The sequence below is a fragment of the Mastomys coucha genome, unplaced genomic scaffold (genome assembly GCF_008632895.1).
Source record: "Mastomys coucha isolate ucsf_1 unplaced genomic scaffold, UCSF_Mcou_1 pScaffold5, whole genome shotgun sequence".
In the NCBI taxonomy this organism is placed as follows: domain Eukaryota; kingdom Metazoa; phylum Chordata; class Mammalia; order Rodentia; family Muridae; genus Mastomys; species Mastomys coucha.
Window position 1 is genome coordinate 18,088,965 of NW_022196911.1, and position 10,778 is coordinate 18,099,742.

Here is a 10,778-nt window from a genome sequence, read left to right on the forward strand (position 1 = left end):
TGTCTATTCAAGTGAAAAACAAGTTGAGAAATACGTTTTATAAATTAATTGCCATAATTCACACTTGTTAGTTGCCATCAAGATTTCTGCAATATACTAATTTTGAGTGGTTATACCTGCATTGCTTTATTATTAGCCATTTCCTCTTTCAGTTAGTTGGCCTCCTGTGATAGAACCTGTGGGGATCAGCCTAAATTGTTTTTTATATTAAAAGTTTCTTGCTTCATATGGTTAGCCAATTCATCCCAAGAGAAGATCAACTCTGAGCTCTTGCTGTTTGTAGTCTTTGCTGAAGTCATAGTGCCTTTGGCTAATGTATTTCTCAACTTGTTTTTCACTTGAATAGACAACCTCAGCAGCAGAGTCCATGTGAAAAAAAGAGATTCAAAATTTCCCAATGGCATTCTGAATCCCTTGGAATAATTAGTGTGATAGACTGAGTCATCAAAAAATACAAAAGATACATAGTCACAAAAACATAAACCAAGCATATATGTACTGTACACTGTTTGATCTGCAACAAGCAGACCCATGTAATAATAGGATGGTCTCCTGGATTTTTATCTTCTGGCTCTTGCAAATTCCAAAATTTGTTTCCAAAAGGATATATAATATCAGTAGATGTTATTACATAATCCCTGAAGAATTTCACCATGAAGGAGATGTTGTGATTGGTGCATTTTTCCCTCTTCATACTTTCTACACTGACAAGAAAACAGTACATTCAACTATACCATATCAATATATGGACTATTACATACAGTAAGTACAATTATTTAGTTTTCAACTTCAGAATTTTTATGACTTAGAGGATGTTGTCATTAAAATTTACTTATTGTTTAATTTTTATTTTGACAAATTCACTCTTAGATGTTGTAAAATGTTTTCATCAGTATTATTTTCCTCACTCAGGGGGAAATTAAATGGAAACTTTGACTCTATTCACTTTAGTTTCTTCATTTGATTGTTAAACATAATCTCTTACTTGCCATTTTTCTTATGCCACAATTTCTGAATAGTTTTCAACGTTATGATATCAAGGAAGGATGATTCATTCTAAGCCTTACCTTTTTGTTCTTAGCTTTTTGGAAGTCTTGATTATGTCTGTGATATTAGATGAGGTCACTAAATGCTATTATTTCTGTGTGTTTGTTGTGGTACTTGAGAGAAGAGGTCATGTGTGTTACATGCAGCTGACTCCAGAATTAACAGTGTTGTATTCAGAAGCTGGGAATTCCTCTGTACTCCATAGATATTTCATTTATCTCATGTTTTATTATGTGTTAGTTTGATAATTTACATTTTATTCTCAGACACCTTTATTGTGTTTACCTGTTTACTCCATTGGTTGCAGTTTTTATTCTCATTTTAAGGTATTTGTTTACCAAGACTAGTGTCTGTGAGAGTTTCCTCTTGGTGCTTTCTCTTCCCTTTAGTTAAATAATCCTTGACAATGTAGAGTATCAGACAGGTATTGCTGAGTTGGGCAGAAATATTTATGTATGTTTCTTAATAAGGTAAATAAGATGAATTTGTCCAGGACAGTCTTTCCTTTCCCAAGAATATCTACTTATATCTCTGTGGAATAGTTAGTGTGCCATGAAAGTAGAGCAATAACTGTTACAAGTCCCTGTGAATACATGAAGAATTGTGTTAGAAATCAACAAACAGAATATGAACAAAACAATGCATAAAAAATTTTAGAATCTCTAAAAGTGAATTTTTCAAAATAACAATTAAAGAACAAATAATGTGTAAAGATGAATTATGGTCTGTGAGACAATACTCTGTGCTTGGTAAAATCTTTTGAGGTATTAAGAAATTAAATCAAAGACAGTGGAGATAAAAAGTTTAGATAAAAGTTAAAACATAATGACTTATATGACTAATTTATTTTGAATTTTTAAAACATCAAATACAGATATATAAAATTTGTTATTTGGATAAAAATTGTAATGGTATTTCTAAATTTTTAGGTAATCATATGTTGACTCAAAGGAAATATTAATATTCGCTCATATACTCAGTATATGGAGCAACATTGGTTATTGAGTAGGCCTTCTTCCATTTCGTTATAATAAATGTTCCTTATAAATCTACTTTTCCAGTGCCCTTTCATCTCAGCAGTTCAGGTACCAATGTGAATGGGTATGTGTTTCTCTATATTTTGTGCAGAAGCAAGCCCTTCACTGCAGACTGTACTTCCTGATATGAGAGCAATTAATCTGGTTTAGACATCATAAAAAGAGTATTAATTCCTGTGAAAAGCATTGAATTTTAATAAAATAAAAAATGTAAGCTAAATTAATGACAAAATCAGTCACTTTTATTATAATGTATTAAGCGTATTTGTTGTATAGTGTGTTTCTTATGAGTATAAGATAATTTCAAGAGGAAATTGGATTGTTTTATAGTCACATTCATGGTACAGTCTTTACAAACTTCTTATCACATTCATTATTTGCATGTGTGTACATACTTTTGATGTAGCCCACATTTGCAAGAGAAGGTAAAACTGTTCAAACAAATTTTGTTATCCTGCAATGTGTGTGCTAAGGTCAAGATCAGAGCCCAAGTTATCATCAGCATTTCAATATAGTTGGAAAGCTAGAATGTCCGGAGACTCAGACTTTCAAGCCACACTAGAGTCCTTCTCTGAACCCTGTCTCTACCCTCTCTAGGTCAGTAGGCTCCCATAATTAAATTGGCACATTGGAACAGGAACTTTGAAAAAGGTACATGCACACAGTGAATATTGCAAACTGGACCTTGCAAATACCTTGGCCAGGGAGTGTATGATTATGGAGTGTTAGAAATAGTTGTTAATATTGACCACTGCCATAGGCAGAAGCTAATATTGGATACTATCAGCACCTGGTTTACACCAGAAGCCATTAGCTCTAGGTTGAAATTTTCTGTTGCCCTCAGCTGAGGCTGATACTAGGAACCATTAACACATGATTGTCTTGGTTCAGTAGCCTCAGTGCCCAGGTCAGGAGACTTCAGCTCTGGTTTAAATTGCCTGCTGTCACCAGGCAGCTCTCCCAGCAGTTCTGTTGGGAGTTGTCAACATCCACCTTAGATCAGGAGGCATCAGCTCAAGGTTCTGTGCATTTTGTGTATCTCTTACAATGGGACAAAGTGATTTTACTGACAGAGAGTTCCTTACAGATGTTATTAAGCATACTCTTAAATAAAATGGGCATTAAGATTAGCATTAGCCAGCTGATTGACTTTCTTCAGTTTATACAAGTGGTCAGACTGTGGATTCCTAGAAAAAGAACTTTAGATATAGATGCATGGGAAGAAACAGGGTTAGATATTAACAAGTGGATTACAGAGAATGGAAGATTAGACATGCCCCTTATAGCATTTTCTATATGGACTCTGCCTAGGAAGGCATTGGCAGATGACAAAAAGGACATATGTGTTCAGGAGGCATTAGATTCAACTTCTTCTGAGGGGAATCAATTTCAATTGTTTTGATCAGGATCTAAGAACAATGCTTACTCTTCAACATAAAAGTCTGAGAAAAGTAGCTCAGGAAAGGGTAGTGATAAATCAAAAAAGGAAAATTCAACCTCTAAAGAGGAAACTGGCTCTGAAAAGAAGCTAAGAAAATATAAGAAACATATGTTGCCTACCCTAAAGACTTTAAATATGCCATTAGATAAGACTCCTTGAGAAATAAAAAAGTAACCAAAGATGTCTATTGAATCTGTTGCTGGTATACTTCAAGCTCCACAACTGTGTAAATTGTTGTGGTTTCCCAATGAGTCTGGAGAGTAACAATAGAATAAGGATCTTTTATGGAACCATTGCCATTAAAATTGTTTATAACTCCTAATGATTAGTTTAAAATAACCATAGCCTGCCTAACTGAAGAAGAATTTTTACTGTGGCTCAAAAAATTTTATCTAAGTTGTCTGAAAAAATAAGAGGATATTGAAAGAGTTAACATATGAAATGTTTATGGGAATGCAAGAATGCTTTGAAGAAACAACTCATCAAAAATGACAAAGCATATTATAGTAAAAACAGAAGCTTCAATCTAGAAGCATTAAGATGCTTGTCCAGTAGAGATACAAATATCCAAAGGTTTGCTAATGTAATACAGAAACAAAACAATATTTTGAGGTCTCTGTTCCTCACCTAATAGATGCTCTGAAGCAAAAGATATTGTTTTAAAACATCTGGCCTTTATGCATACTACTCCCACTTGTCAATCTCTTCTAAAGACAGTTGAAACATCTGGAAATTTATTTAAAGTATGTGCTGTGGTTGCTAATTTATATTTGCAAGGTTTATCCTTTACAACAACATCACAAGGCCAGAACCCTATCCAAAAGCTTACTAATGAAGGAGAGAAAACATTTAATGAATCAGGTTTGGCTCACAAAATTATTTAAGTAACAAGCCTGGACATATCATCAAACAATGTCCCAGAATGGCAGGACATGCCATAAATTTTAATGCTCCTGGGCATCACTCAGAGCAGAAATCCATCTAGATATCCACCTAGTCTGAAAGAGTAAACTGGCACAAAGAGTGTTAAACTGGTTTTTATCAAAATGGCTCTGCCTTATGTGGTGCTACTGTAATCCCTAGTAATACAGGAATCTTATCAAATCAGGGAAACTCTGTGAAGAACCTACCTCAGGCCGCTCAAACAAATGGGGTAATTAAACAGCTTCATGCAACCAATCCACTTGTCAATGGAGAACTATCCAATAGTCGCATGAGGGAACTACTGAAAGTACAGGATTTAACCCCCACAGAAATATGTATGCACGACTACTTCTCATACAGGTTACTTTATTATTATGATCTTAAAATGAATTTCCTTACACAAGAAACCTTTGGATAAAAATTGGAGATAATGACAGTATTTATAGTATTTTAAATACTAAGGATAAGTCCCTTTTTAAAAATCTGTGTCAATGGTTTATAGCTATTTTACAATTTTAGTCCCAATGTTCAGAATTACAAATCTTGCTTCAATTTAGAAATTGCCTTTTCTCTATTGGACATGTTAAATTCCCTTCTATGCTTTCTGGTCCTATGCTTGAGGATAAGGACAAATTTAATTCATTGACAAAATATTATTGCTATTTCTAGGAAGTCAACTTCCTAGAAATCAGAGTTCATCAACAAGTGACCTCTGCATTCAGAGAATCTGCTCCTGACAAAGTTTTATACAATTCTTAATCAAGTTCACTTTGTATTGCCTTAGTAACTTAAAGGGTTGGGCCATCCTGAATATGACTTGTGTACAAGAAATTACATTATTAAAAAAAAACCTGACTCTTCCTCCAGAAGCTATCAAATAGCAATATTTTTGTGCTTTTAGTAAAAACAGGGCCCATAGACTCAAGTGTGTGAGTGCCTGGCCCATAGTGCATTGCCTAGATGGACCAGCTGTGGCCTTGGTAGAGAGAGTGTGACTTTATTCAAGAGTCATTTAAAACTTGAAGAAACTCATTTTTCCCACTGTCTTCACTTCTGCTGCTTGTGGATAAAAATGTAGAACTCTCAGGTCCTTGTCCAAGACCATTTCTGCCTGCACACTTCAATGCTTTCCATCATAATGAAATAGACACAATCTTTGAAATCATAAGTTTTCCTTCGTAAGACTTGTTATAGTCATTGTGCTTCTTCATATCTACCAAAAGCAAGGAAGTTAGAAGTTGATATTAGGAAAGGATTATTTCATTGAAGGGCAATGTTTTTGTGTTTAGAGGAATAATGGCTTTGGGAATTTTTTTTAGGAAAACAGAGAGATTACTTAAGTGCTGCTTAATGAGTCATCCAAGAAGAATGTGGAAAAAAAGTGTTGCTGCGTGTAATTTGACCTCTGCAACCCTGGCTCAGGTAGACACAGAGAATATGATTATTAGTGTCTCCTTGAGATTGCTCTTTAGATATCTTGGAAAAGAATGATAGTGAAATCTGACCTAGTTCAAAAAGTGATCCTTAAGCTAAAGTATAGGTTTATAGGTTTATTCCACTGGTGAAGGAAATCTCAACACAGCTCTTATTGATACTGGCAATTGCCATGCCCACTTTTTTACTCCAGTAAAATCCACAATATTGGGGGTAAAAGCCTGATTAAGGATAAGAGGCATTATGACTTTAAAGGGGAGTTTGTGCCTCCTGGGTATTCAGACAGTCACTGGCATCTCCTAATTTAGATGTGTTTCAGAATAGTCTTCCCAATCATCAGCACACCCTCTTATTTAGACATAAAATGTACCCCAAGAAAAGATTCGTTAATGGTTAAATTTAAGATTAGGCATTGTCTCCTGACCAGCACAATGTTCCAACATATCGTAATTTAATTCCAAGTTGTCTTTAGCTTTCAATTTCTCTCAAGGAATCTGCCTTATCAGACAGGCTGTCCTGGGAGTTAGCAACAGAGGTCAAGCACATAATTAGAATTCTTAGGGCAGTCCCACAGAAGACAGAACTGTTTTACATACTAGAGAGTTATAAATGTGACTCTTGTCATCTGCCCTGCTTTCTGTATGCCAGATAAGCCTGAATTTTACCTTGTACAAATACATTCAGATTCAGCACACTCTTGTGTTGACTCTATCTGTCATTTGCCAACTTGTTGCCCACATGACCAGAACTCTCATCCCAGGGAAAACATGGTCCCCCTGCAACAACCTGGTCCGTGGCAGGCAAGTTGTCATTAGTATTTAAGCATATGAAGATATATAAGAAAAGTGTATAGCTGAGAAACAAAAATACAATATGTAAAGATTGAGGAGAAAATAATACTAAAAAATGGCATTTTCCAAGTTCCCGTGTTCAAACACATACAGATATTAAAAGAAAACCTGATACTAGATGAAATAAAAGGAATGAAAATCTCTGGACAAAATTCTACCCAGATATACTTGCAATTTGTGAAAGGAGTTTAAGGCCACCAACCTTGTCTATAGATAAAGTTTCAGGATATCCAAATTTGAAAGTAAAGGAAAACAAGATTAGAAAATTGGTAAAGATGTTAATTTACAAGGAACCAAGATACTGACCTAGCATGGAACATAACTTGGGAAGTTCAGCCATGTGGTTCTGGCATTAAGAGTCACTGACTGAAGACAGGTATTGTGACATCTTTGTCTGTGACTAAGGACATCAGTTTAAACCAGGATTTTATCAGGGATGCCTGTGCAAGGAGATTTAGAGGAGCCATTATGTAAAACTCCAAAGGAGAAGCCTGCATTGCCTCATGATGTTGAAGATGCCAGAGCTGTGGTATAGCTGTCCAGGGGTACTGCTAACAGGGAATGGATCTAGCCCAAGACAAAGAAGTGTTTTGAAGTCAATAGAGATGAAAGGAGGTGGAGAAGTAAAGAGCATTTTGAAATCAAACATGGAGTTGCAGAGTTTGGAGTTTTCTCAACTTGTTTCTGATCTTTCTTTGGTCCAGTGTTTTCTGACTATATCCATTTTACTCTAATTTGAAATGGTATTGTAAATTCTATGTCATTATATGTTTGAAGTATGTGATCTACATATTTAATTTTATTTTTTAGGGGACTGCATTTCATGGTTGCCTAAATTTCTCAAGAGACTTTGAGCTTTGGATTTCAAATAAAGTTGACGCTATTTTAAAGTATGGGAAATTAAATTGGACTAAATATAATTAGTACTATTTAATGGCTACAATTCTATCGCGGTCAGGGAATGGATTTTAGTGGTTTGTACTAGAATGGTCCAATAGACTATTTTTTTTAGATGTTTTTACATACTGTGTGGAAATTTTAGGCAGTGTATCCTTGTTAGTGCAGGCATGGATTTGTTAGAGGAAGTGTGTCACACTGGTAATGGGGTTAAATGTCTGTGAATGACAAGTCTAGCCAGTGTGCCTCAGTTTCTACTTTTGCTGCCTGTGGATTAAGACATAAAACACTAACATAAATTTTGAAGACCATTTCTGCTTGTATACTTTCATGGTGTGAGCCATGACAGTAGTAGACTAAAACTCTGAAATTGTAAGCTATCCCTTGTTAAATGTTTTCCTTTATGAGAGTAGCCATGTTCATTGTGTCTCTGCACAGCAATAAAATGCTAAGGAGAATTCCTCTTAGATAGGGATTAGAATTTGGGCTGACCTCCATTTTCCTTGCTGGTATTTTGATTCACTTGAACATTCACAGACCATTTCATGTTATTATATTTAATGTGAATTTATAAATATAACTTCCCACTTCTCTTGAGAATTCATTGTTTCCCTGAGGTTGTTGTTAACCACTGGTTCTTAGTTTCTTTCCACTGCTTTTGACCTTAATGTTCAAGCCCTGAGGGAGAAGAAAAATTTATACAATGAAACCTTAATGATGTTTTTTTTTTTTTTCTGTGATCAATTCACTTTGACAGAGATATTAAATAATATCCTTTTGTCAGTGTGGATTTTTGATCTTTCAGAGTACAATTTATTTTATTTTCAAAAATGTTATTATTAAACAGATAAAGAGATGTTTCAGAGAGTAGAACACGTCAAATGTGAGGTATTGATTTCATACCTTTCAAAAGAATATGAGTTTATGCGTGTGATCTTAGTGATCATATGAAGATTGGAGAGAGAAAGAAGAGAATCTCTACAGTCTTCTTGTATAGAGATCTATGCACATGTGTTAAGAAAATTAAAAAAAAAAAATCCAGCAGGTAGATTTGCTGGTGCAAGGCTTTATGGCCAGTTGTAGAGTCCAGCCAGCAGATCTACTCGGGTTCGTGGGTCACTTCGAAGAACTGGAGGGTGGACCAGACCTGTGGAAATAAATGGGCCGAGGACAAAGAACAGAGAAAATGTATCAAAGCATGCTTTACTTAGGGGGAAATGAGCTTTTATATATCCAGGCACCAAAGTGAAACCACACTATCTAAACATAGTATATGCATAATGTAAATACAACTGGAGACGTGGGTTCTCAGTGGCATTTGACGTTACATTGCAGGCAATCAGTCTGTTTACAGTGAGTAAAGTATTCAAACAGGAGGCTTAGCAGAAGCTAGCTGTAAGTCTGTTTTTGATTTCAGGGGGAGCCGCAGTGTTTGTGGGCTATTGTCTTGCACCACAGGTGGCAGGCTTCAGCCCGGGGCTGTCAGTTCGCTTTAGCTTTCAGAGCTCAGGCAGAGGAACCTGTTAGTTCACTGCAGCATTCAGGCAGGGAGCGGGGGAAACCACACCCAGTAATCTAGAAAAAACGACATGTGAGTATTTCTGAGTGAAAGATTATCGTGATATATACAACTTACAGTCAAGTAATAGATACTGTGTTATTGAGTAAAGCAAACAAGCAACTGAGCATTCAATGAATGAAATGCATAAATGTATAAATGCATTAATACATAAATACATAAACAAGCAAATAAAATATACTATTGCTGAGCATCGCCACTGGTTGGTGGACAAATAAAGAAGGCAGGGTAGGTAAACCTCATTCTGCCAGAGCTTAGGTACTCTGGCAGGGTTGATATGGGTGGCTGCCTGTGCTCTCTACACAATTTGGGTGGGTGTCTGGCTGTCGTGAGCCACTATTCCACTTCATGGAGAGTGAAAATGGGTCAGCCCCGTGGGACCCTGGGCCTCACGGAGGCCAGGGACAACAGAGTTTAGCTCCTTGGCATACCAGGGTGTTGCTGGACACCATGGAGGAGCTGAGAAAGTGGGGGACCCTGGGCCAGCTCTGTCAGCCCTACGGCTGATGGAAGAAAGGGGGCAGACCCAGGAACCTTGCTCATTGGTTCTGGTCCATGCATGTGAGTCCTTGGTTTGGTCTAGCAGCTGCAGCTGGAATCCATTGCCCCAGCACTGCATAGCCAAGTGGAGAGAGTAGAGAGGGAACAAGAGGTGAGAGTAAAGACAAGAAGCTGAAGGTTGAGAGAGAGGCCGAACAGCTCCTTTTATAGTGGGGTGTGCTACCTAGGAAGGTAACTGTGGGGCAGCGCATACCCAGCTGTGGTCAATTGACTGGGGGTGAGTCTAGCCAGAATGCTGGGAGGTAGGGGCATTGTCAAGCCACAGGAGTAAGGGCTCTTGGTGTCAGCAGCCTTATGTCTGTGGGACATAGCTTACTACTCAGTCTCTTGCAGAATTCTCTCCTGGGTCTCCAGATTAAGCCTCACTCAACCATGAACACAGACTGCTTTTCATGGTCCAACATACTATAGGTAAGCTGAAGAGCTAGAAATCAACCTGGGGTTTTCTTGACTTGAATATATTCTTTATGAATTCCATACAACTGTACATAAGAGACATACATTCACACAGTCACATATAAAAAAACACCATAAGTAGACATAATGATAAAAATATAAATGGCATGGTATTGCATTCATTTAATCTCATCTATTCAGATACTGAAGCTGGTTTTTCTATGGTTTTTCTATGACACTAGCAATTCCATACTACCATACTCAAAAATTATATCAGAGAAATAGCTACAATGGCCACATGCAAAGAAATGAACTTCAGAATATTGCTTAATGAAGATAATATTTTTAAAATGTTGTTGGGTTGATAATAAAATAGTGGGTTTTCATATGTGGAGAACCCAGAAGTCCATAGATCTATATTCCAACACATGTGTGTTTTGGAGAAAATTTACTCCTAACTTGTAAACAGAATGTGTAAAGAATCAACCTATGAGCTGGGCAGTGGTGGCACATGCCTTTAATCCCAGCACTTGGGAGGCAGAGGCAGACAGGTATACAGAGTGAGTTCTAGGACAGCCAGGGCTATACAGAGAAACCCTGTCTCAAAAAAA

General features: G+C 36.7%; 1 protein-coding gene across 1 annotated transcript in view; it reads left to right on the forward strand.

Moving 5' to 3' along the window:
- Positions 1–544: 544 nt before the first annotated feature.
- LOC116078195 (vomeronasal type-2 receptor 116-like) overlaps positions 545–10,778 on the forward strand; it is a 24,026-nt gene continuing 13,792 nt past the window's right edge. The window contains exon 1 of the mRNA XM_031353224.1: positions 545–762. Coding sequence (XP_031209084.1) covers positions 545–762 — 218 coding nt within the window. The remainder of the gene's footprint in view (positions 763–10,778) is intronic.